This window comes from Coregonus clupeaformis, chromosome 23, assembly GCF_020615455.1.
Source record: "Coregonus clupeaformis isolate EN_2021a chromosome 23, ASM2061545v1, whole genome shotgun sequence".
NCBI lineage: Eukaryota > Metazoa > Chordata > Actinopteri > Salmoniformes > Salmonidae > Coregonus > Coregonus clupeaformis.
Window position 1 is genome coordinate 29,490,643 of NC_059214.1, and position 27,229 is coordinate 29,517,871.

Consider the following 27,229-nt stretch of genomic DNA (forward strand, 5'->3'; position numbering starts at 1 on the left):
CACTCTAGCTCTGCCACCTTTCACCGCAGATGCGGAAGTGCGACACTGGCGGATGAGATGCATCCAATACAAAATAAACTGATATCTCTAGCTTAAACTGACAGATTTTGATGGGGATTTTTTTGTTATGTAACTTAGATTGACACACCGGTGCGTCAATCGACTCTAGGGGGTTAAAAGCTAGCTTGATTTTAGTAACAGGTGCCGTAATCTGCCATCTTGAAAGCAAACAATTTGATAAGATAGTAAAAATAAATAAATAAAGAACATTGCTAATGTACTGTAAGGACCAGCAATGCCAAACAAGATAAACCTCGCTTATTCTCAAGTTATGCCAATACTTGTTACAGTTATAATTACAATCCAGTGAGGGATGCCCAAATGTAGAACCTAGAGTAAGGGATAAACGCTGATGTTCTGTACATTACCTTGGAAATAATGGACTCCCTTTGCGGAGTCCATTTTTCCAAGGTGATGTACAGGACGGAGGCGTTTATCCCCTACTCATTGTTCTAAACAGAGGCATTTATCCCACTTATACCACCGTTGCCAAAGAAAACAATACTAAAGAACAGATTTACCAGTAAAAATCTTGAAATTTTCATTTTTATAAGAGAATTCATACTTTTTAATCTTTCGGTTGCTAGAGACACGACCCAGTTGTTCATTTTATATGTTCCGTTGCCATGCTCCCTGGCAATGTTCTTTAACCCTTGCTTGCTTGCTAGCTAGCCAACTAGCTACGATTAACACACGACCTCTGCAGCCAATTGAATACATTTCAATTCTATATCTGACATGGTACAGGTAGGTGTCTTCTTTTTTTAAGCCAATAGCCATGTGTGTGAGGTGTATACTTTTCTTTCAAAGTAGATGTGTTTAAGACTACCAAGAAACACTTTGTGTGATACTGATTTGGCCAACTGCAGTAAAAGGTAAACATTTTTACATTTACATTTTAGTCATTTAGCAGACGCTCTTATCCAGAGCGACTTACAGTTAGTGAATACATATCTTTTTATACTGGCCCCCCGTGGGAAACAAACCCACAACCCTAACCCTGGCGTTGCAAACGCCATGCTCTATCAACTGAGCTACATCCCTGCCGGCCATTTCCTCCCCTACCCTGGACGACGCTGGGCCAATTGTGCGCCGCCCATGAGTCTCCCGGTCGCGGCCGGCTGCGACAGAGTCTGGATTCGAACCAGGATCTCTAGTGGCACAGTTAGCACTGCGATGCAGTGCCTTAGACCACTGCGCCACTCAGGACGAGGAGATCGCATTGCATATCAAACACTAGGCTAGACGATAGCTAAATAGTTTGTTCCTAGCAAAACTGCCAATATTACAACCAAATTCTAAAATATTAGTTGCTGAAAACAGCTGGTCAAACTAAAAAAATGTGGGAGGATTTGACAGCATAGCGGCAGAGGGGACCGGAGACATTCATGTTCATCATTCACCACGTTAGGTCATCAGATGCTCAAAAAAAAAAGTATCTGCAAAAACAAATCAATGCTAGCTAGCTAGCTACATTTTTCCCTTGTTGGCCATGCGTTTACAATGTATCCAATTTCAGTTTGTGTGGTCATTGATTTAGCTTTCTGTAACTTTGTAGCAAGTACAGTCTGCATGTGTAGGCGCATATTGTGCCATGATTGCAAGGTGTCCCAATATATTTTCAAACTGTCCCGTTATTTGGTTTTAATGTCCATTCTAGAATGCCCTTCTAGCCAATCAGAAACAAGCATTCAACAATGCTGTGGTATAATTAACCAATAAGGCCAGGGGAGGTGTGGTATATGGCCAATATACCATGGCTAAGGGCTGTTCTTATGCACGATGCCTACGAGGAGTGCCTGGACACAGCCCTTAGCCATGGTATATTGGCGATATACCACACACCCTAGAGGTGCCTTATTGCTATTATAAACTGGTTACACACGTAATTAGAACAGTAAAATAATTTTTTGGTCATACCCGTGGTATACGGTCTGATTTACCACGGATTCAGCCAATCAGCATTCAGAGCTCAAACCACCCAGTTTATAATGCCATTTATACCATGGCATTGTTGAATACTCGTTTATGATTTGGCTTGAAGGGCATTCTAGAGTGTTTATTACTTCCCTATAACGCACGGTATTTCAGCACAGTAGAATTCAAAGGCTATAGTTCATTCTGATATGTTATTAGTTTGAGCTGCTTTTGAAAGCAAAAATCAAATTGAAAATATGATTGGCATTGTTGAATTCGATTATCATAATAGCTAGCTAGGACTGATGGTTTGGTTAGCTAAACATAAACTCAGCAAAAAAAGACACGTCCTCTCACTGTCAACTGCGTTTACTTTCAGCAAACTTAACATGTGTAAATATTTCTATGAACATAACAAGATTCAACAACTGACACATAAACTGAACAGGTTCCACAGACATATGACTAACAGAAATTGAATAATGTGTCCCTGAACAAATGGGGGGTCAAAATCAAAAGTAACAGTCAGTATCTAGGGTGGCCACCAGCTGCATTAAGTACTGCAGTGCATCTCCTCCTCATGGACTGCACCAGATTTGCCAGTTCTTGCTGTGAGATGTTACCCCACTCTTCCACCAAGGCACCTGCAAGTTCCCGGACATTTCTGGGTGGAATGGCCCTAGTCCTCACCCTCCGATCCAAAAGGTCCCAGACGTGCCCAATGGGATTGAGATCCGGGCTCTTCACTGGCCATGGCAGAACACTGACATTCCTGTCTTGCAGGAAATCACGCACAGAACGAGCAGTATGGCTGGTGGCATTGTCATGCTGGAGGGTCATGTCAGGATGAGCCTGCAGGAAGGGTACCACATGAGGGAGAAGGATGTCTTCCCTGTAACGCACAGCATTGAGATTACCTGTAATGACAACAAGCTCAGTCCAATTATGCTATGACACACTGCTCCAGACCATGACGGACCCTGCACCTCCAAATCGATCCCGCTCCAGAGTACAGGCCTCGGTGTAACGCTCATTCCTTTGACGATAAACGCGAATCCAACCATCACCCCTGGTGAGACAAAACCGCGACTCGTCAGTGAAGAGCACTTTTTGCCAGTCCTGTCTGGTCCAGCGACAGTGGGTTTGTGCCCATAGGCGACTTTGTTGCCGGTGATGTCTGGTTAGGACCTGCCTTACAACAGGCCTACAAGCCCTCAGTCCAGCCTCTCTCAGCCTATTACGGACAGTCTGAACACTGATGGAGGGACTGTGCGTTCCTGGTGTACCTCGGGCAGTTGTTGTTGCCATCCTGTACCTGTTCCGCAGGTGTGATGTTCGGATGTACCGATCCTGTCCAGGTGTTGTTACACGTGGTCTGCCACTGCGAGGACGATCAGCTGTCTGTCCTGTCTCCCTGTAGCGCTGTCTTAGGCTTCTCACAGTACGGACATTGCAATTTATTGCCCTGGCCACATCTGCAGTCCTCATGCCTCCTTGCAGCATGCCCAAGGCACGTTCATGCAGATGAGCAGTTTTTCAGAGTCAGTAGAAAGGCCTCTTTAGTGTCCTAAGTTTTCATAACTGTGACCTTAATTGCCTACTATCTGTAAGCTGTTAGTGTCTTAATGACTGTTCTACAGGTGCATGTTCATTAATTGTTTATGGTTCATTGAACAAGCATGGGAAACAGTGGTTAAACCCTTTCCAATGAAGATCTGTGAAGTTATTTGGATTTTTACGAATTATCTTTGAAAGTCAGGGTCCTGAAAAAGGGACGTTGTCACGGTCGTTGAGAGACGGGTCGGACCAAGGTGCAGCGTGAAAAGCGTACATGTTTATTAACTCAATAAACATAAAACAAAACAAGAAACAACGTAACGTGAAGTCCTCAGGCTATACACATACAAGCCTAAACGGAACAAGATCCCACAACTAAGGTAGGCAACCAGGCTACCTAAGTATGATCCCCAATCAGAGACAACGAGCGACAGCTGTCTCTGATTGGGAATCACACCCGGCCAAACATAGAAATACAACCTAGATCTACCACATAGAAATACACTAACATAGATATCAACAGAAAACTCACACCCTGACCCAACCAACGAGAGTTCTCACGATCAAGGCGTGACAGACGTTTCTTTTTTTGCTGAGTTTATATAGCAAGTCTGTTTGTTTGGTTACTAAGGCAATTACTGTAGCTATCTAGTAAACTTTCTACCTACTTTAATGGATGTTGAACACATTTCTACCTGCAAATGAACAAATGTTTTGTGGTAAATGTGTTAAATTATAGCCATGGTATAAAATGGATAACCAACTCAGGGCTTTATGCATTCTCTGGAAAATAATGCAACTCCGTGGAAGGTAGTTCCACTCCGCTAGAGCGTTGTGGAACACACCTTCCACGTTGTTCATTATCTTCCATAGAACACATAGCCTCTTGTTGATTATCCCTTACATAATGCCCATCTAGTCCATAAACGAACACATAAACACACACACGCCCACTTAGCAGGTACACACACACACACTCAGTACACACACAAATCCAGGAGGAGCATTTTCTGAGAGAGAAGAACTACCTCCGCTGGCAGCGTCTTGAAATAGTTCTGTTTACCTTCCATCTCATCAGTGACTGGGACGCTGATGGGAGGTGACAGTCCCCTGGCTGAGTCTGCCATGTTGATTTACTACTTACAGGACTTCAGTCACTACCAACAAGACAGGACAGGATGAAGACAGGACAGGACGGGACACTCCCTGCTTGGCTCAACACTTAAGTCACACAATGAGAGTCCATTGGAGTCGCTCATTGAATGAGAGACCAACTGTAGTCGTTGGATGAAATCCAGACCTCAGGCCATGTAAATGCTTACTTTAAAAGCCCAATATTAACCGTTAAGGTTCAGCTAAGGGTTGAGGGCTGGGAAGGTACGGGAAACAAAGTAGTGGTGGAGACTGGGTACATGGTATGGTGCAGGGCTCAATAACCACATCTGTAAATCTGTAAATGATTGGCCAAGCGCCTGTGAGATAATTGATAGCATCATCCCCAGCTTCCAATTGGCTCATTCATCCCCTGTAACTATTCCCCAGGTCGTTGCTGTAAATGAGAATGTGTTTTCCATCAACTTAAAATAAGGGTTAAATAAAATCAAATAAAAAATCTTATTAGAGATAGCAGGTAGATTAGTACAATTGATAATCCTAGGAATTTGACATGAAATCGATCAATGATGGTATACTTAAAGCTGCAATATGTCACTTTTTGGTTGACCCGATCAAATTCACATAGAAATGTGTGTTATAGATATGTCAGTTATTCTCATTGAAAGCAAGTCTAAGAAGCGGTAGATCTGTTCTAGGTGCGCTTCCCGTTCTTACGTTTCGGTTTTGGGTCTTTTGCTTTCGGTTTTGTACACTAGCTTCAAACAGCTGAAAATATAATATCTTTGTTATAGAAAATATATTTCACAGCAGTCTAGATGGTACAATGATTCTCTACAATATACTTGCTTGTTTTGTCACATAAACTGTAATTAAGTGAACTATTAGAATTTTTGCAACCACGAAATGGCGGAGCAATTTCTGCATAGTGCATCTTTAATCAGAACATTGTACATACATGGCATAGTATAATTTGAGATACTGGTTCCAATCAGGATCTTGTTTAGCCTCTCTCTCTCTCTCTCTCTCTCTCTCTCTCTCTCTCTCTCTCTCTCTCTCTCTCTCTCTCTCTCTCTCTCTCTCTCTCTCTCTCTCTCTCTCTCTCTCTCTCTCTCTCTCTCTCTCTCTCTCTCTCTCTCTCTCTCTCTCTCTCTCTCTCTCTCTCTCTCTCTCTCTCTCTCTCTCTCTCTCTCTCTCTCTCTCTCTCTCTCTCTCTCTCTCTCTCTCTCTCTCTCTCTCTCTCCTCTCTCTCTCTCTCTCTCTCTCTCTCTCTCTCTCTCTCATTCCTTCCTCACATTTACATGTCTATGATAGCCTGTCTTGTCTCCCCTTCAGCCAGAGGCCATTGGAAGGCCTGTCTTGTCTTGGCTGTTCATGAGGGAGGGTAGCCAGGGTAAAGGAGACAGGGGGTTGGCCCCCGGTGGCCGCAGAGCTCCATGGAGCTTCATCTGTTGCTCAGCCTCCCATGCAGCCCCAGTTATTCATCCAGACTGGAGGGGCTGAGGGGAGATACAGGGCTGTGCTCTCCCTCTCACACACTCCACTGCCTCCCACCCAGTCCCTTCCTTTCCCAGCCTGGCCCAGCAAGCCTCAGGAGTTTGCCTACCCACATATTGTGTGTGTCCCAAATAGTAGTGCACATTAAAAGGAATAGGGTGCCATTTGGGATGCAGCCATGGTTTGAGTGCATTTTCAGAATAACTAATAACAGGCTGGATGGAGGCCAGGTTATCCTCCAGGCATCTGGGGAAACAGCTCATATACTTGAAGGGATTTGTCTCTGATGTTGGTCCACCTTAAAGGCTCTATCTATTTGCCTTTTTTGCCTTTCTATGTGCTATGAAGCCATCAATGAGTGGCAGGGCATTTCTTCCCCAGTGGACCTATGAGGCTAATAAAGTACTCTCTCTCTTTCTCCCTTTCTCTCAGTATCTCTCTCCCTCTCTCTCCCTCCCTTCTTCCTCTCTCAGTCCCAAAGAACACAGTGGCCTCCATCATTCTTAAATGGAAGAAGTTTGGAACCACCAAGACTCTTCCTAGAGCTGGCCGCCCGGCCAAACTGAGCAATCGGGGGAGAAGGGCCTTGGTCAGCGAGGTGATCAAGAACCCGATGGTCACTTTGCCAGAGCTCCAGAGTTCCTCTGTGGAGATGGAAGAACCTTCCAGAAAGACAACCATCTCTACAGCACTCCACCAAGCAGGCCTTTATGGTAGATTGGCCAGACGGAATCCAATCCTCAGTAAAAGGCACATGACAGCCCGCTTGGAGTTTGCCAAAAGGCACCTAAAGGACTCTCAGACCATGAGAAACAAGATTCTCTGGTCTGATGAAACCAACATTGAACTCTTTGGCCTGAATGCCAAGCATCACATCTGGAGGAAACCTGGCACCATCCCTACGGTGAAGCATTTTGGTAGCAGCATCATGCTGTGGGGATGTTTTTCAGTGGCAGGGACTGGGAGACTAGTCAGGAATGAAGGAAAGATGAACGGAGGAAAGTACAGAGAGATCCTTGATGAAAACCTGCTCCAGAGCGCTCAGGCCCTCAGACTGGGGTGAAGGTTCACCTTCCAACAGGACAACGACCCTAAGCACACAGCCAAGACGATGCAGAAGTGGCTTCGGGACAAGTCTCTGAATGTCCTTGAGCGGCCCAGCCAGAGCCCGGACTTGAACCCGATCGAACATCTCTGGAGAGACCTGAAAATAGCTGTGCAGCGATGCTCTCCATCCAACCTGACAGAGCTTTAGAGGATCTACAGAGAAGAATGGGAGAAACTCCCCAAATACAGGTGTGCCAAGCTTGTAGCGTCATACCCAAGAAGACACGAGGCTGTAATTGCTGCCAAAGATGCTTCAACAAAGTACTGAGTAAAGGGTCTGAATACTTATGTAAATGTAATATCTGTTTTTTATTTTTAATACATTTGCAAACATTTCTAAAAACCTGTTTTTGCTTTGTCATTATGGGGTATTGTGTGTAGATTGATGAAGAAAACAAATGATTTAATCGATTTTAGAAAAAGGCTGTAACGTAACAAAATGTGGAAAAAGTCAAGGGGTCTGCATAATTTCCAAATACACTGTATCATATCTAATTTCATTTGTCACATGGGCCGAATACAACAGGTGCAGTCTTTACTGTGAAATGCTTGGTTCCCAACGATGCAGAGTTAAAATAATATATATATAAAAAGAAAAATAGTAACACAAGAGGAATAAAATACACAAGAATGGAGCCATATACAGTGAGTACCAGTACCAGATCAATGTGCTGAGGTACGAGGTAATTGAGGTAGATATTTACATGAAGGCAGGGTTTAGTGAATAGGCATCAGGATAGATAATGTGCTGAGGTATGAGGTAATTGAGGTAGATATTTATATGAAGGCAGGGTTTAGTGAATAGGCATCAGGATAGATAATCTCCTCTTATGACACTAGTACTTTAGTATGGCCATATCTAATCGGCAATCAACAGGAGAGGACATCATTCACTACAATGTCACTCTCACTTTAAGCCCATTAGGCTTTTGACAGCTAGTGTCATTAAACTGTTTTGTTTTTAAAGTAATGTATTACCCCCCAGTCTTACAGGGCTCCTGAACATCAGTTCGTCTTGGTGTTCGACATTCCCATCACTTTTAATTCAGTGGTGAGACCATCAATATTGATTGGCTTAAACAAGGTTTACGCAGACAGTCATTGTTAATAATACATATGTGTTTGGGTATCTATTGATCCCAGAGAAGACAGCCTACTGGCTTCTTGACATGTAGTACTGTATATCTGACCTCACCCCAATTACTGGTGTGGTGAATTAGAATACATATGCAGAAGATACTCCAATGGTACTAGATAGGTGTACCTAATAAACTGTACATGCAATAGTAAAGATGCACTTTAATTAGGAATGCAAGAACAATAAAGAAATGCGCTGCTATAGTATAACATGCAAACACTTGGATATTCACACAGCAGAAACAGAGAGAGAGAGAAAAATAACTCAAACACACTTTCAGCAATGATAATGACCACAACACTTATTAGCATGCACAGGGTACATGCACAAACAATGCTAGCATTTAATGGTTGCTAGCAAACAACATTACAACTTATCTTACTTATCTACAAACACCTAGCGCATCACACCAACTATTCCCCAGAGAATGGATGCACAACACTTTAGTTAGGAAACAGCATGTGAAAGGACCGTCAGCATCAAACACTTGCTTCTATCTCAAGACGACAAAACAGGCTCTAACATAAGTTGTGCGGGGCGGAGCCCTGGAGTGAGTCCAAGCGCCCTGATTGGTTGGAATGAGTGGAGGCTTGAAGGGTGATTGACAGGTGGGGACCCCTGGGCGAGGCCCATCAGGGATCCGAAGGCAGGGGCCAGCTGGGCCCCAGAGATGAGGTCAGGTGGTACCCCAGGTGCGAGGGCCGGAGGGTCTTCCAGTGCAGGAGGTGGGTGGCACCCCAGAACTGGAGACAGCAGGACCCCGGGTCAGGGAACAGTGGGTTCCCCAGGTCAGGGGACTGAGGGCCTAGCAGGGCAGGAAACTCAGGGCCTGACAGGGCAGGGGACTTGGAACCTACTACTAAGTGAGGACTGCAAGCCAGGTATGGCGGGAGGCTGCGAACCTAGCTGAGCAGGGAACTTGTAGCCTAGCGCTAGTATAGGAGACTGGGCGCCGACAGGGGGCTGCAAACTGGCTAGGAGCAGGGACTGCACACCTAGAGGAACAGATAACTCAGAGCCTAGCTGGACGGGACACCCAAGGCCTAGAACTATAGCAGGCGGTTTGGCGTGTAGCACTGAGGGAGCTGAGGACATCCTGCCAACTTGACACAACTGTGGGAAGCACTGGAGTGAACATAGGCTAGCATCCCTGTGGAACGCTTGATGCCTTGTAGAGTTCATGCCCTGACGAATTGAGGCTGTTCTGAGGGCAAATGGGTGAGGGCGGCGTGGGTGCAACTCAATATTAGGAAGGTGTTCCTAATGTTTGGTATACTCAGTGTATATACATACAATAGTAAAGTTGCACTTTACCTAATTAGGAATGCAAGAACAAAGAGATGCACAAACATATGCATACTGCTGTATTGGTCTAAATGTTTTAACGTGTATTTTTCCATATATAGACACATCCTATATGTTTTAATAAAATCAACTATATGCATTGACCTTGTCTGATGTTTTAAGCTTACGGTTTGATGAAATAAGACAAATGCCTCAAGAGGGCACCAGAGATCTAGATAACGAGAAGAAAGAGAACGGACCCAACTATTCTCCTCCCACTCCTGCTGGCTTTCGCAGATTCTGCCATTACTCTCCTGAAGTTGCCGATAATAGGCTACACGAGGAGTCGGCAACCTTTCTCATGTTGAATGCCAATTTATCTTACCATTTCTACCCAACTGCGTGCCAGTTATGGTTTTCATATGCACATTATCGTGAAACAGTTTCCTTTAATTTATAATAACGTCTTCATATCTCAACATTGTCATGTGGTTAATCAACATTCTATCCAAATCTAAATGAAAATGATACAAACCTAAAAAGTAACTTCTATTGCCATTGCCAACTATGTAAAAATAGCCTACAAGAAGCTAACAAATAAAAACATTGCAGCCTGCAGGTAGAAAATATCCTGATAAAATAAATATCCTTTAAATCACATTGGCTACACATGGCCTGTCTGCAACTAACTCGACACATTGTATCAACTTGAGTCAGGCCAGAAGCACTAGCGAACTTGCAACATTGTATAAAATATTCTCGGCCCTCATGCCTCGCCGACAGTGTCAATGCATTTTGGTACACCAGAAGTACATTCATTTCCAATGGAACGCTGCGTTTGCCGTGCAGCATTGCATTGCAGAGGCAGTTGCAGTGGGTTCTGTGTGGTGCATACATTGGATATATCGAACGTATGCGTCAAACTGTATGCATTGACGGCTTGACAGAAATGGTAGCAGAAGGTGAATATTGAACTTATATATCCACATAATTTTCCTTCCTCATGATGCCATCTATTTTGTGAAGTGCACCAGTCCCTCCTGCAGCAAAGCACCCCCACAGCATGATGCTGCCACCCACGTGCTTCACGGTTGGCATGGTGTTCTTCGGCTTGCAAGCTACCCCCTTTTTCCTCCAAACATAACGATGGTCATTATGGCCAAACAGTTCTATTTTTGTTTCATCAGACCAGAGGACATTTATCCAAAAAGTACGATCTTTGTCCCCATGTGTAGTTGCAAACCGTAGTCTGGCAGTTTTATGGCCAATTCCCCCTGAAATAACAAAATATTATGTTTTACAGTGAAAATACCTGATTTAAACATATGTAAAGGCTAATGAATAATGTAACGGTTGGTGTGAGGTGTGACCCAGGTGCAGTGCAGGATATACAGTAGGCAGTAGGCAGAGAAGGTGAAACAAGGATCTTTACTGGTGGTCCCAAAGCCAGAAAACAAAATAACGGACTTATCACGATAAAAGAAAGGCGGAGCAAATAAGTCTCCAAAAACCGGCTGACAGCCTAAATAAGAAATACTACCTAAGACTGAAACAAATAACGAAACTGGGAGAACACTTCTCAAGTACCTGTTCATTGATCGCGGATCAGATACTGCGTAGTACTGCTGGACATAGAGAAACTAGCAGAGAAAACTGAGCAAGGGCATAAATACACAGGTGAACAGGTAGACACAGGTGACACCAATAAGATAATGATTAGTCCAGACTATGAGTGAGGAGGTGCCTAAGGTTGTCGGAGGATGACACCTAGTGGGTCGCTCCAGAACTGCGACCCCCTCCTGTAACAAAATAATGGTAAAATGATTTCTAAGATCATCTTGATCAAGTATATACAGAACCCAAATCAACTTCAATCTACTGAAAAAAGAAATAATCTGCTATGATTAAACATACAGTACATAATAAGTTAGAGCCACTGTATTTTCCCATTGGTCACAAATGTGACCGCTAAGATATTTTCATATTTTCCACGAGCATCATGGATTCAATGTCTTAAACATGAAGGCACATATGTAAACTAGACCCTTTAAACATTATATTTACAAAGAAAATAAGCTTTTGGTGCCAAATCCGTCTTTAAAAGTAGACTTTGGAGATTTATGCTTGTGGTCTTATGACCATTTTGAGAAATCATATGAAACTTCTCTGAATCAGACTAGACACCTTAAAAATGCATAATAATGACTTATTTGTTGATAAGTACTACTTTAACTTCTCTAGAGACTTTTCCCCCCACTATTGTGACCGATGGAATTAAATGGGTTAATAAAATATTTCACTTGTGTATATTAAAATGTTTTATTTGATGACTTATTAAGTCATCATCTCATCTCTGCTCAGGCAGTAGCAGCCAGTCTATCTCAGTGTTCCTCAAAGAGTCATCCTATTTAGGCTGGTAGCCTAGCTGGCTACCTGCCTGATGTCTGACAAAATCACTATTTTAGTAGTTCTTCAAAGTAGAGAAGGCATACTTTTAAGACTGCTGAATTACAAGATACCCAAGGGCAACGCTGAGACTCACTTTAAAAAGTATACCAAACAAAAACCATTGATTTCAAAGTTTAACAAACCATACAACTCTATGCACAAGGACTACCTTTGATAATTTTCACTGAACATTTTACAAAAACACATTTACAGGAAGAACTGTGCAGATACAAAGTTTGGTAACAGAAAACAACTGAGGGACATTTTACCGTAATTCTGTTACCAAACTTTGCATCTGCACAGTTTTTCCAGTATGTACAGTACCAGTCAAAAGTTTGGACACACCTACTCATTCCAGGGTTTTTCTTTATTTTTACTATTTTCTACATTGTAGAATAATAGTGAAGACATCAAAACTATGAAATAACACAAATGGAATCATGTAGTAACCAAAAACGTGTTAAACAAATCAAAGATTATTTTATATTTGGGATTATTCTAAGTAGCCACCCTTTGCCTAGATGACAGCTTTGCACACTCTTGGCATTCTCTCAACCAGCTTCATGAGGTAGTCACCTGGAATGCATTTCAATTAACAGGTGTGCCTTCTTAAAAGTTCATTTGTGGAATTTATTTCCTTCTTAATGCGTTTGAGCCAATCAGTTGTGTTGTGACAAGGTAGGGGGGGTATACAGAAGACCAAGTCCATATTATGGCAAGAACAGCTCAAATAAGCAAAGAGAAACGACAGTCCATCATTACTTTAAGACATGAAGGTCAGTCAATACGGAAAATGTATTCAACTGTGGTCGCAAAAACCATCAAGCGATATGATGAAACTGGCTCTCATGAGGACCGCCACAGGAAAGGAAGACCCGGAGTTTCCTCTGCTGCAGAGGATAAGTTCATTAGAGTTAACTGCACCTCAGATTGCAGCCCAAATAAATGCTTCAGAGTACAAGTAACAGACATATCTCAACATCAACTGTTCAGAGGAGACTGCGTGAATCAGACCTTTATGGTCGAATTGCTGCAAAGAAACCACTACTAAAGGACACCAATAAGAAGAAGAGACTTGCTTGGGCCAAGAAACCCAAGCAAAGGATATTAGACCGGTGGAAATCTGTGATTGATTCAACCACTCAACAAATTTCTGGTTAACAAACTATAGTTTTGGCAAGTTGGTTAGGACATCTACTTTGTGCATGACACAAGTAATTTTTCCAACAATTGTTTACAGACAGATTATTTCACTTATAATTCACTGTATCACAATTCCAGTGGGTCAGACGTTCACATACACTAAGTTGACAGTGCCTTTAAAAAGCTTGGAAAATTCCAGAAAATTATGTAATGGATTTAAAAGCTTCTGATAGGCTAATTGACATCATTTGAGTCAATTGGAGGTGTACCTGTGGATGTATTTCAAGGCCTACCTTCAAACTCAGTGCCTCTTTGCTTGACATGGGAAAATCTAAAGAAATCAGCCAAGACCTCAGAAAGAAAATTGTAGACCTCCACAAGTCTGGTTCATCCTTGGGAGCAATTTCCAAACGCCTGAAGGTACCACGTTCATCTGTACAAACAATAGTACGCAAGTATAAACACCATGGGACCACGCAGCCGTCATACCGCTCAGGAAGGAGACGCGTTCTGTCTCCTAGAGATAAACGTACTTTGGTGCGAAAAGTGCAAATCAATCCCAGAACAACAGCAAAGGAACTTGTGAAGATGCTGGAGGAAACAGGTATAAAAGTATCTACATCCACAGTAAAATGAGTCCTATATCGACATAACCTGAAAGGCCGCTCAGCAAGGAAGAAGCCACTGCTCCAAAACCACCATAAAAAAGCCAGACTACGGTATGCAACTGCACATGGGGACAAATATCGTACTTTTTGGAGAAATGTCCTCTGGTCTGATGAAAGAAAAATAGAACTGTTTGGCCATAATAACCATCGTTATGTTTGGAGGAAATAGGGGGCGGCTTGCAAGCCGAAGAACATCATCTCAACCGTGAAGCACAGGGTGGCAGCATCATGATGTGGGGGTGCTTTGCTGCAGGAGGGACTGGTGCACTTCACAAAATAGATGGCATCATGAGGAAGGAAAATTATGTGGATATATTGAAGCAACATCTCAAGATATTAGTCAGGAAGTTAAAGCTTGGTCACAAATGGGTCTTCCAAATGGACAATGACCTCAAGCATACTTCCAAAGTTGTGGCAAAATGGCTTAAGGACAACAAAGTCAAGGTATTGGAGTGGCCATCACAAAGCCCTGATCTTACTCCTATAGAACATTTGTAGGCAGAACTGAAAAGGTGTGTGGGAGCAAGGAGGCCTACAAACCTGACTCAGTTACACCAGCTCTGTCAGGAGGAATGGGCCAAAATTCACCCAACTTATTGTGGGAAGCTTGTGGAAGGCTCCCCAAAATGTTTGACCCAAGTTAAACAATTTAAAGGCAATGCTACCAAATACTAATTGAGTGTATGTAAACTTCTAACCCACTGGGAATGTGATGAAAGAAATAAAAGCTTAAATAAATCATTCTCTCTACTATTATTCTGACATTTCACATTCTTAAAATAAAGTGGTGATCTTAACTGACCTAAGACAGGCAAAGTTTACTAGGATTAAATGTCAGGAATTGTGAAAAACTGAGTTTAAATGTATTTGGCTAAGGTGTATGTAAACTTCCGACTTCAACTGTATGTGGGAACTCCTTCATGACTGTTGGAAAAATATTCCTCATTAAGCTGGTTGAGAGAATGCCAAGAGTGTGCAAAGCTGTCATCAAGGCAAAGGGTGGCTACTTTGAAGAATCTAAAATCTAAAATATATTTTGATTTGTTTAACACTTTTTTGGTTACTACATGATTCCATATGTGTTATTTCATAGTTTTGATGTCTTCACTATTATTCTACAATGTAGAAAATAGTAAAAAATAAAGAGTAGGTATGTACTTTTTCACTGTGTAAATTGTTCAAAGTAGTCATTGTGCATAGAGTGTATGATATGTTAAACTTTGAAATCAATGGTTTTTGTTTGGCATACATTTTAATGTGAAAAATCGGAGTCTCAGCATAATTCCGTTACCATGGAATTCCCCCTAAGCAACTGCTCTCTTTAGTGATGTGCAGGTTGCAAACAATTCTTTCTTTTTGAACGACTCTTTTTACTGACTCGAGAGTCATGATTCGTTTTTTCGGAGTAACTCGTTCATTTTAGTAATTCGTTTGACCTGCTGGCCGCAATGAGTCCTACAGCAGGATTGATACACGCTCCTCCCGCTCAGAGGCTCCAGAGACGTGATCCAACCAACAACTGTCTGCCATATATGCGCGCAGGAAAATAGATTGAGAAAGACATGTTTAGAACTGATAATTGATCGCATGTTGCAAGAATGAATTCAATTAATTGATTACTGAATGTTATGATGGATACAGCTTTATAGAACCGAAACATACACCACCTCTGTTCAACAAACTCGAGAACGAATCGTTTGGGGGACTGCTATTCGCAAACGATATTGTGCTTATCACCTTCACGGCAGTCAAGCAATGCATTCCGCCACGATTCGTTCACAATCTAGTCCGGTTGCAGCCACAACTAGACCTCGTTTCAAATGTATCAAGAAATAATCTTATTTGTATGCCTAGCAATCAACAATGCACACTTTTACAAGTCTCAGTCACAAATGACAGCTCCAATGAATAAGCCCCCTATGGTGAACGACATGTGAATGAGAGGTTTGCAGAATCATGACTCTTTCGAGTTTTCAGTTCATCATTCGCCAGTAGGGGGTTCTGCGCACCCCCTATGGTGAACGAGATATGAACTAGAGGCTTGTAGATTTATGACCAATGTTTCCTCTAAGCTGTGGCAATTGTGATCGAATCAACGCAATATTAACCACTTTCAATGCAACATACCTAAACAAAACGAACTATGCAAGAGATTTAGAGATTTTGTTGTAGGCAGAACGCATCGGAGTAGGATTCTATTGCATTGACACACATGACTCAGCCGTACTCTACACAGACCAGTGCGGCATAACCAATCAGAGCTGCAGTAGGCCGATATGCAAATAGATCATTGCCATATATGGATCTGTGCCATTTACTTTGATCTGGACTGTGTTTACAGCTGTGGTCGTGAGTAGATGTGCTTGTTTTGAGATCAAAGCGAGATATGCATGTATCCAAGTGTGCACATTTTGTTCATATCCTTTGCTAGTTAGTGAGTTATTAGCCCAGTTATAGATCATTTGTAGTCAGCAATAGGGGAGGGACTGCTTCCTACAAGAGCACAAAACGTGTACATTTCTAGACATCTTTGAAAAGCGAGTCAGGTAAAAAGCTTTTTTTTATGTCTTAAAGGGGCAATGTTGTATTTTGAGACAGGCTTGAATAAGCTAAGTAGCCAATAGGCAGAGGATAGCATAATTTGTCTGATTCTCTGTAATAATGGTATGGGAATAATAATGCATTTTATTTAGTAAAGTGGTTTCTTGCATCAAACAACACAACACCATTTTCAGCCACCTCCATGTCTGAAGGACAAGTGGATAAACAGGTTAATGTCAAGCCCTGCATGTTTTTTCCAAAAGTCTCATGGAATGTAGGCCTACATTGAGCACCACACATTGGCTGCTACTGTAAGTTGAATGATATAACAGCTATTTCCATTTTAATGTTATGGGATGCATTTTCTCCATTGTTTTTTATGGTAGGCCACTCTGGTAGGCCTACATTATGATCAAATAGCCACAGTAGCCGACTTGGGTACATCCTCAGTGTTCACAATGTTCAAGTTTGCGCTCAGCAGACCTGAAATTTGCTCAGTGCTGTGAAGAATTAGAATTAGAGGGAACATTGATCATGACTCTTTTCAGTTTTCAGTTCATTATTCGCTGGTAGGGGGTCCTGCGTTCTCTGGACATTACTGACTCAAATCAAAAAATGAGTAGAAAGATTTGTTCCTCTGACTGAACGAGTCGAAAAGATCTGAGTCAGTAAAAAGAGCTGAACTTCCCATCACTACTCTCTATGAAAATGTATCCACTCACTAAATGTAAGTCGCTCTGGATAAGAGCGTCTGCTAAATGACTAAAATGTAAATGTATGCCTCTCGTCGACAACGTGTTCTGTTCCTCTCTGTGTCTGTCTGCTGGCCCCACAGGTTTGCCCGGGCAAGAACCAGTGAGAACAGGCAGCTGTAGGCGCAATGGATTCTGGTCATTGTAGTTAATTACCATTGGACTGTTGAAAACTACACCTTCCTACAACGTCCCACAGTTGAGAGGAACGGCGCGTTGAGATCACAGAAAAAAACGACCTAAATGGAATTCAAATAATTGAACCGACGTCAGTCAATTAGTTATTTAAAAACCGAAAATAAACAAAAATGTTGACTAATCGCTCAGCATTGCTATGTAGGGAATAGGGTGTCATTTGGGACGCAGACCAATCTTCTTCTCATTATAAATGTGCAAGAGCAACCCTAATTGATGTGCTCATTAATTGTGCTCTTAAATCACAGTCTGAATGAAAAATGCAGTTAGGCTATTGTGTCTCTCAGAGACATGAAACAATCCTTGCTGTACTGCAGCAGGATCATGAATGTGTGTGTGTTGTTCTGTGTTCATGTGTCAAATCTTCTCTCCTTCCTCTCTCTCCTCTCCCTCTCTCCTCTCTTCACCCCACTCTCCCGCCGTGAGGCCTCTTCCCTGGGGCAGCCATGATCCTGTCCACAGCTGATAATGAGAAGCAGATTGTGCCTATGACCTGGAGCTAGTGTACTGCCCTGGGGAGCAGCCTGGTACAATACAAACACGCAACACAACACACACTCTTTATACAACACTACACTGCTTCCTCCTGCCCTGCAGCCGTTTACACTGAGCCAAAACTGCTGAAATGGTGGCTGGCTCCATTCTTATTGGGATACGCTGTTGGTCCTGCGTGGCCATTCTTTCAATTAAATTATAGATGTTTCATTGACCATTCATCGAGAGACTACTAGTTGTTTCTACACATTTTCAGATAATAACATGCTCTTTGTATCCAGACAAAATGTGTAGTGTGCATCGTTCCTGTCAAGAGTGCAGAGTGCAGTACATACACTACAGCATGTTTCAAACCAGTGGCTACACTAAACCACTACCACTTCCTCATCACAATCCCCCCCAGAGAACACAATGACTATTGTCTAAGACAGCCCTAGGAAAGACACCTGGCTGTGATAACCATGCTCCATTGCTAATCGGCCCAATCTCACGCCCTGCTTTCATCACCTCACAATGGACCACTTCAGCAGAGCTATAGCCTGGAGGTGTGAGCCATACAGGAAACAGTCAATGGGAATGGGTGGTGGGGACTGGAGGAGAGGGATGTAAGGGATGGAGAGGTGGTGGGAAGGGAGGTGAGGGGACTGGGTTTAGGGGAGGAGAAGGGAGTGAGGGGAGAGAGAGAACGACTGGCAAGTGAGAGAGGAAGAGGAAGCAAAAGGAGAGAAAGCAAGGTCTGGGGAGAGGAGAGGTGGCGTCTGGTCTGGTGTGTCCCTCAGAGGTCCATCTGCTGAACAGACTTACCCTAACCTGATTATCACAGACCAGGATGACAGAATGAATATGGATGATTGACGTATTACAAATCTGAGTGGTGCATGTCTGAATAAGGGGTTTTAAGGGAGAAAGAAAATAAAGTGGGCAGTGATATGGATGAAACCAATGAGATTAAAATGAGTCTGGACAGCCAGTTCTCTCTCTCTCTCTGACTCTAATCAATATAGGATTTGCAAGTGATGGTCATGGTGGTGGTTGTGATGGTCATGATGGTGCTGGTCATGGTGGTGGTGGTGGTTGTGATGGTGCTGGTCATGGTGGTGGTGGTGGTTGTGATGGTGCTGGTCATGGTGGTGGTGGTGGTTGTGATGGTGCTGGTCATGGTGGTGGTGGTGGTTGTGATGGTGCTGGTCATGGTCATGGTGGTGGTGGTTGTGATGGTGCTGGTCATGGTGGTGGTGGTGGTTGTGATGGTGCTGGTCATGGTGGTGGTGGTGGTTGTGATGGTGCTGGTCATGGTGGTGGTGGTGGTTGTGATGGTGCTGGTCATGGTGGTGGTGGTGGTTGTGATGGTGCTGGTCATGGTCATGGTGGTGGTGGTGGAGACATAGGGTTTGGCAAATGGCAGCTGTACATCCCAAAATACAGTCATGCTTGGATGGGGATGTGAGAGTGGGTGATGAGTCAATTCCGTAACCACACCATGATATGCAGACAGACGCTTTGTAGCTTGGCCTGTTGTTGTATATCAGAGAGTGGTGGTAAATGGCATGCATCACACCAAGAGGGTTGAAAGAAGGTGCAATCGTGCTCAACCGATTAGGGAAAAGTAAAAGCATGCGTCATACGGAGAGGGGCCGATAAATAAGGTCAGCATCATCACGTTTCCAGAAGTATGATTCAGGTTCAAGGTGTGACACTGGCGAGACAGGAGTGTGAAACTGGGGAGACAGGAGTGTGAATGTGAGACTAGGCATGGGTTGGCTATGGCCTTTAGGCCCCACAGCATCTCCTACAGTGTTATGATAAAGACATGAGGTGGATAAACCTTCCTTGTGAATCTGGAGTCTGGCAGTTGACCGTTTGGAGCCAACTGGGTTTGAACCGTTGTCTCCTGCGCCCTGTGCGCTACAAGGCTGTTAAAGCAAGTCTTCCAGTCTGGAAGGTTACTCATCAAACCAGTCTATGGTCCCTGGTCAAAGGTAGTGCACTATATAGGGAATAGAGTGCCATTTGGGACACATCCAGGGATGAGTCCGGACAGACTGGAGACTGGGACAAAGCTAAACTCTGCTTTGATTCTCTCTCTCTCTCTTTTTACTGTGTTATCGTTGGCTTAATGAGAGCTTTAGAAGGAGGTGTGTTGCTCTGCATCTCTGTGTCAGACCGTTTATAAAACACAAAGCTCTGTGTTTGTTTGTCACAGGCAGCAACGAGATGCAAGAACAAAATGGCTTTATATTTAGCTCCGCGGGTGCTTTGTAAAACGTTTAGGCTCCGACTCTCTGCAGATCCAACTTCAGACAGCACCAAGGCCACCATGAATCCTTGACATCCATGGGAGTTAATTACAATGACTGCACTTAGATTGCTGGAGGTGGATAATTACGGAGAAGAGTGAACCAACACTGCAAATGGAAAGAAAAGAAAGGCCTGTGTCTTTGTAGCTCTAAGAAGAGAAATTGAGTGGATCTCTTTTGGATGAGCCAGAGTAAATTTGGATGCTGGATAGTTGGAAAGAAAGTGTGTGGATGGATCGCTGTTGGATGAGCCAGCATTCGTTAATTGTTAATTGTCATTGTATAGCCGTTGGAAGTTTAAAAAAATATAATATATATATTATTATAATTTTGTACTTTTACCCCCGTGATATCCAATTGGTAGTTACAGTCTTGTCCCATCGCTGCAACTCCCCTACAGACTCAGGAGAGGCGAAGGTCGAGAGCCATGCATCGTCCGAAACACGACCCTGCCAAGCCGCACTGCTTCTTGACACACTGCTCGCTTAAACCGGAAGCCAGCCGCACCAATTTGTCAGAGGAAACACTGTCCAGCTGGCGACCGAAGTCAGCTTGCAGGTGCCGGCCCGCCACAAGGAGTTGCTAGAACGCGATGGGACAAGGAAATCCCGGCCGGCCAAACCCTCCCCTAACCCGGACGATGCTGGGCCAATTGTGCACCGCCTCATGGGTCTCCCGGTCACGGCCGGCTGTAACACAGCCTGGGATCAAACCCGGGGCTGTAGTGACGCCTAAAGCACTGCGATGCAGTGCCTTAGACCGCTGTGCCACTCGGGAGGCCCCGTCATTGGTAGTTTAAACACAGGACAGACTTTTTCCCTTCTGAGTTCTGGCTGTTCAGTGGGTACTTGAGTCACTTGGTTGGTTTGGACTACAGTCTAACCGTTGAAGCGACTACATTGTATACTTACGATTGAAGGTGCCAAATTAATTCGGCTAAATGGTTAGGATAAAGTCGGTTACTGAGGGTGGGTGCTCAAACTAATGGTAGGCCTCAACCAAGCCTATATGGCAAATTATTTATTGTGCTCAATGAAAGTCTATGGTTTAATACCAAAGAACCTACCAGCAGAGATCAATTGTTCATGGGGAGTCACATCTTTGAGGAAATCTTGGTTTGAAAGACCCCTGAAATGATAAGCAAGGTCATGCATTCTAACTCAAAAATGGAACATCTTGCCTGCTCTCAAGAAAGACCAAGGACTGTTTTTGCTCTTTAATTTAGTTTAGTTTTTCTAAGGAGAGCTCTCGTGGAGTCATACAACACAATGGACACACATGCCAATGACAGAGAATTGAATACAAATCATTGCAGACAAGGGTGAGCAGAGGAAATGTCTAGGAAATCCATTGATTGACAGGTGAAGCACACACACACTCTCTCACACTGCAGCACACACCATTCAAAAATAACAGATCACCCTGATTGCCCATATCTATCTATGTAGGCCTATGCTGGAGTTCCAATACAACAGTCCTTGTATTACAGTGACTAAATTCCTGCATATACTGCTGAAGAGCCACATTAAGGTAGAAAACACAATTTGATCTTATCCAAAATTGTCAACAAAATGAAACAAGCCCACTAATAAGATTAGTTATAGCCTAAAATGTCACCAATTCCCACCAGCAGTGCCGCCTCTGCCTATACGCAGACTACGAGCTGTGCGTAGGGGCTCCGACCACTAGGGGGACCCCGACCAATTATTTTATATGAACATGGCATAAATCATGGCAAAAGGGCCCTCAAAACACAAGACGGATCGCGGCCCCGTCCATCAGACTAAGTTATTCCACATCAATCACAAGTGTTGGTAAGATGAGCTGCAGTGAGTGAGTGAGCCTTGTTCGTCTGCTCTTATCTTCCTCTAGAGGAGAGGGTGAGGACGGATCGTTGGAATGGATGAGATTGGATCTGCCTCTATGATTGTTTGCTCTGGTGTCAGATAGCGCTTTTATCAAGCTTTCACACATAAATGGTTTATGGGGAACACTCGTTCACCCAACTCGCAAACTAAGGCAGGCTCCATCACAATGGATCAAAAGGCATCTGCAAGCTTATGATGTTATTTCTATGTTTGATAATCCAAGATTCTCCACTAACAGTATGTGATGAATTTGTTTATAATTCTTGCTAAATATTAAATCCATGAAATGAAATCCTTTCAGAAAAAAACATAATATTCAATCTTTTTAAAGGTTCAATTAAATAAATACTTTGCCACATTGAATAGGCCTAATAAACTCTGTAATAATAAGAAAGTCATTAAATCTATTGATAGGCCTACTCTTGTGTTTTTGTTTGTGTGTATCTGTTGTGATGTTTTGTGTTACAATTTTTACGAAGGATGTATAGATTTTTGTAACACACCTGAATTTGTATCCTTCAAAATGCATGGAATTTCAATAAAAATCACACAAGGATCGAGCGCCCTGCTTGGAACTTGACCGCCCACATCCCCAGCATGCGCCCTAAAACCAACCAACGCGCACGGGCTGCTCATCGCATCTGTTCACAACTACCCTCCTCTGACAGAACCTGTTTGAAACTCCCGCTTTCATAAAGTGTTTACTGCTTTAATGATATAGAAATAGAGGCAGCTTTAAAAAACATGAATGAACATATCGTTTTCTGATCAAATCACATACCAAAGTTGGAGACAGCTGAGGTGAATGGTGATGTATGGACAGTAGCATCCAGTGCATTATTAAACAATGGACCGCAGTATTGCAGTTTAACAGGTGCGCTATCTCGGTATTCTCAATCACACCGACACTTATGAATCAAGCGAGCCCTGTCTATCCACGTGTACAAATGTATTAAAGCTTGGAAATGGTTTTATGCAACGTTGAAGATCCAAGCATGCGTGCGTGTGCATGTGCGCGCATCGGAATCATAAAACTAGCACCTATATTTATGAATAACCAACCCAAACATTTGTTTTCTGACCAAAGACACCATGATAACAAAACGCATATTTTCTTGGTGTTTTATTTTTCCTCTCGACAAAATAACGTCCGTGATGAAGTCCAAATGTTGAAAACAAAAACGGATTTTCTGAATGTGAAATCAGTCATTCCCGATGTAGCAATAACTGCATTTTGCTGTTTATTATTATGCAGCACATACTTAATAGTAAGCAGAGAAAGGGTTAGAATAAGATGTGTTTACAAAAGGCTACATAGACCACAAAGCACCAGAACGTGCTGCCCTCAGTTGCGCCAGACAGAAACGATTGAACAAAGAAACCACACAAAAAAAAGAACAACAAAAAAAAGAAACCACACAAAGCTAGCCTACGCCAACTGTTCGTTTAAGGCAATTTTCGAAAAGGTCAGCTATCGATTATAATAATAGGTGAAGTCCAGACAATGCTTTAAAGCACGAAAATTGATGAATATATATAGGCTACTGTCAATACATTGAAGTGAAATCAATGTGGGTGCTTTGTCAATCACAGCGTACTGGGTAGGCTATAGTGCAGGCTCTGAAAGTTCAAAACAATAGAGGTTTTTAGGAGACCTATGACCTGGAGTTTGGTTACTTACGGGTGCCATCGAAGCGGGTGGCGATGGTGTCCAGGAAGGTGTTCTGCGGGGCCAGCAGACCCCTCATGACCGGCATCCTGGTCCGGGTCGACTGGGTCCTCCTGCCTCGGCGACCCGGGGCAGTGGACTCCTGGTCAGACCCGAACCCGGGAAAGAACCTGGACGTTCCGGGCGCGCATCCTAGCCCCTGGAGGAGCGCGCCGATCCGAGATACGCGTGGCTCCACTTTGAGACCGGGGTTGTGACCATATCCTTCAAAAGAAAACGTGCATACTGGGTCTTGGAGAACACAAACCTGGCACCAGCTTTTAGCTATAGACAACCAGCTATAAATAACTTAGTGTGTTTATCTTTTGCAATGGCTCTGTTGTTGAACCAGCACAGGGTAAGGACAGCGCAAGTTTCGGTGCTGAGGCTGTGAACTGAACTCCGGAGGCAAGCTCCTCCTCCGCAGTATACAGTACAGCGCGCTCTCCCCCTCGCTGTTCCCTCTCCCCCTCGCGGTTGCTTGGTTTCTCTTGGTTACTACTTGGAGCAGATGTCATGTCACGTGATACATTTGGGGGACTACTTCCAAAGACCGATGCTCCTGAGTGCATTGGAGAGGCTTGGCAGGGTGATGATCCGTTGTGATGCCCACGGACTTTCCTTTGGGAATGGATGGGGATTTGACAATCGTAGGGCCCTCTTTTGAAAAGAATAAAGGAGACCCACTGTTGTAAACATGTCATATGCTATATCTCTCCAACTCACTCCATCATCCAAAAGGGTCATTCCATGAAATTAGTGCCTTTTGTGTCCCTTTGATATTTTAAGTAGAAATTGTGCACCAATATGGAATTTTAAAAGCCTGCTATATTAAATGAAGTGCCCTTTAAGACCACAGAGAATTCAATAAATCCGATTTTTTAAATTAATAATGACTTGCTAAAGTGCCAAAATTCTGCATTTTGACAGGTCCCTACATGCACCCTCTGTGACTTCCAGGAAGATTTTAATCCACTTAACCCCAACGTTTTCAGCATCATTGTAAGGCCCTAGTTATTTTGTTGCTTTGACAAAGTCATTCATGAAGATTATTTATTTAATTTGATTAGTGATTAATTTTGAGGTAAAAAAAAAAAAAAGTCCCTCAGTTTAAGGGCAACCCTGTTATGTGAACTGAACTCTCGTTTTAATATGGTGAAACTATTCCTTTTCCCAGAAAAATTCTAAAGAAACATTGAACATCTAATAGTCAAATCATAGTGTAAACGCAGGTGGACTGGTTCTACCCTTTTTGGCAATTTTCTGGTGTTTTGTGGTGGAAAACTGAGTGGGTCGAGCATAGCACGTCAACCCTGTTACCCATAGACAGGCTAGACGTTTTTAAACAACTTCATTTTTTGTGAAGCTTGCATTCAATTGCCCATCCCTGTTGCACACAACAAGATTTCCATTCCCCCTGTCACAAGGGGATTTATGGCTGATTTAAGATGAATTGTCAACCCTGTTACTTTATTTGGCAGTTAATAGGCACTTACTAGTCACTTTTTTTATTTAACATCTTGAGATGGTAAAATTCGTTTTTTAATAAGTTGAACATGTGCGCTTTATGACAGAATGTTAAAATTAGGTGAACTCCAACGTTTTTTTCACCAAGTTACACATCTCAAAAGGCACCGCGAATTGGTGGAACGACCCCGACCCAAAAATATAGGCAATTTCCAAGAAGAAATCCAATTATATTTTTTTCTGGCTTAAACAAAATCAGGCCAAAAACAAAATAATATGCGGTGGATAGGCCAAACAGCCCCAAAATATGTTTCTCTCCCGTGCACATCTGTTGCAATTGCTATGGTGGCAGGCAGCTGCTGCGCTTCAATGGAGCCGGTCAGATTCGGTAATCTATTTTGACCTGTCCCAACATACAATAACAAAACAAAAATAGGCCTGTAAAACATGTAAAGCATGTAGTACAGACGGTTCATCATCAATGAATAAACACAACGTGTATTCAGTCCAACATACTTCCCTTGAAAAGTAATTTGATGTGTTCATGTTTTAGTATTGACTAAAATAAAAGTTGGTTGAGAAAACATATCTCCAAGGCTTGAAAGTCCATAACGGTCCTCCAGAGAGGCCGCCTTTCTGCAAGTAAAGTGAAATCCTGCCATCTTCTGGCCAAGTTGTTCACATGTTCCTTATGGCTTCCCCTAGATAACACAGCCACAAAGTCAGATTCCAATGCCACAAAGTCTAAATGTTATTTTATTTAAATTTAGGCATAAGGTTAACAGTGTGGTTAAGGTTAGGGTTAGGTTTAAAATCATATTTTAGGAAGATAAATTGTAGAAATGGGCGTGGTTGAGCCAAATGTATGACTTTGACATGTTAACACTAGAGGACTAACAGCTGGCGCTTTTTTGACGCCACCGCAAATCCGTTTTGGTACTCCTCCTCCATTGTAGAAATGCATTTATTAATGTCTACATTAATTTTTGACAAGTATATTCTATTACAGACACCTTAATGCATACTTTTAAATTATATTAAGTGAACTGAGCATGAATTATTTTTTTTTAGAGTAGGCTTACTGTCCCCACCCCCCAGAAGTTTCACATTTTTGTTTTAACCTTAAACTGGCACACCTGATTCAATTAGTCTTGACAAATCATCAAGCCTTTGACTAATTGAATCAGGTGTGCCAGTTTAGTGTTAAAACAAAAATTTGAAACATCCGAGGGAACAGAGGAGAGGATTGGCAAACCCTGGTATGGAGGACTGCTCCTTCTCGGGAGTACCAATACGGCGGCCGGTGGCTTCAAAACCTCTCATTGGCTATTACATAGCATCAGCAATCCAGGCTTTATACACATCATTGGTGCTGTAATAAGATTTTCAGCCAGGCTGTATTGAAGTATGCCTCTGTGCCTTATAGCCTACAGTTTTAGTTATTTCTCCAATGTATTATTGGCTCAATACGACCTCAACCTACCATATAAGGAGTTGAAGGAGCCTATATGTAATTAGAAATTGTCCTTATGAAATTAAATGTGTTGGTTAAAGGGGCAATCTGTGGTTCAAACAATAACAAAGCAGCTCTCTGCCACAAGTTGAGAGATGGGGCTGGAGAAATGTAACCACTCTCAAATTCATAGACAGAGCTATGGATACAAGGACTGACCATTTATGATATAATAATTATAGTTAACCATGTTTTGAGGCTATACAGTATGTTTACAACTACATTGTTTATAAACAATGTAGTAAAACACGCTTACATTTTGGGTTGTGATGGGGTACGCGAGTTTAACTAAGTTAATGTGGCATTTAAAAGTTATATTCTTCAAGAATCAATGGATATACATTGAGTGTACAAAACATTAGGAACACGTTCCTAAAATTGAGTTGCACCACCTTTTGCCCTCAGAACAGCCTCAATTCGTTGGGGCATGGACTCTAAAAGGTGTCGAAAGCGTTCCATAG

The 27,229-nt window shown here is 42.8% G+C and overlaps 1 protein-coding gene across 1 annotated transcript in view; it reads right to left on the reverse strand.

Moving 5' to 3' along the window:
* Positions 1-24,190, reverse strand: part of LOC121537059 (potassium voltage-gated channel subfamily H member 3) — a 204,615-nt gene extending 180,425 nt beyond the window's left edge. Inside the window, exon 1 of the mRNA XM_045206626.1 lies at positions 23,762-24,190. Coding sequence (XP_045062561.1) covers positions 23,762-23,837 — 76 coding nt within the window. The 5' untranslated portion in view covers positions 23,838-24,190. The remainder of the gene's footprint in view (positions 1-23,761) is intronic.
* Positions 24,191-27,229: the final 3,039 nt, after the last annotated feature.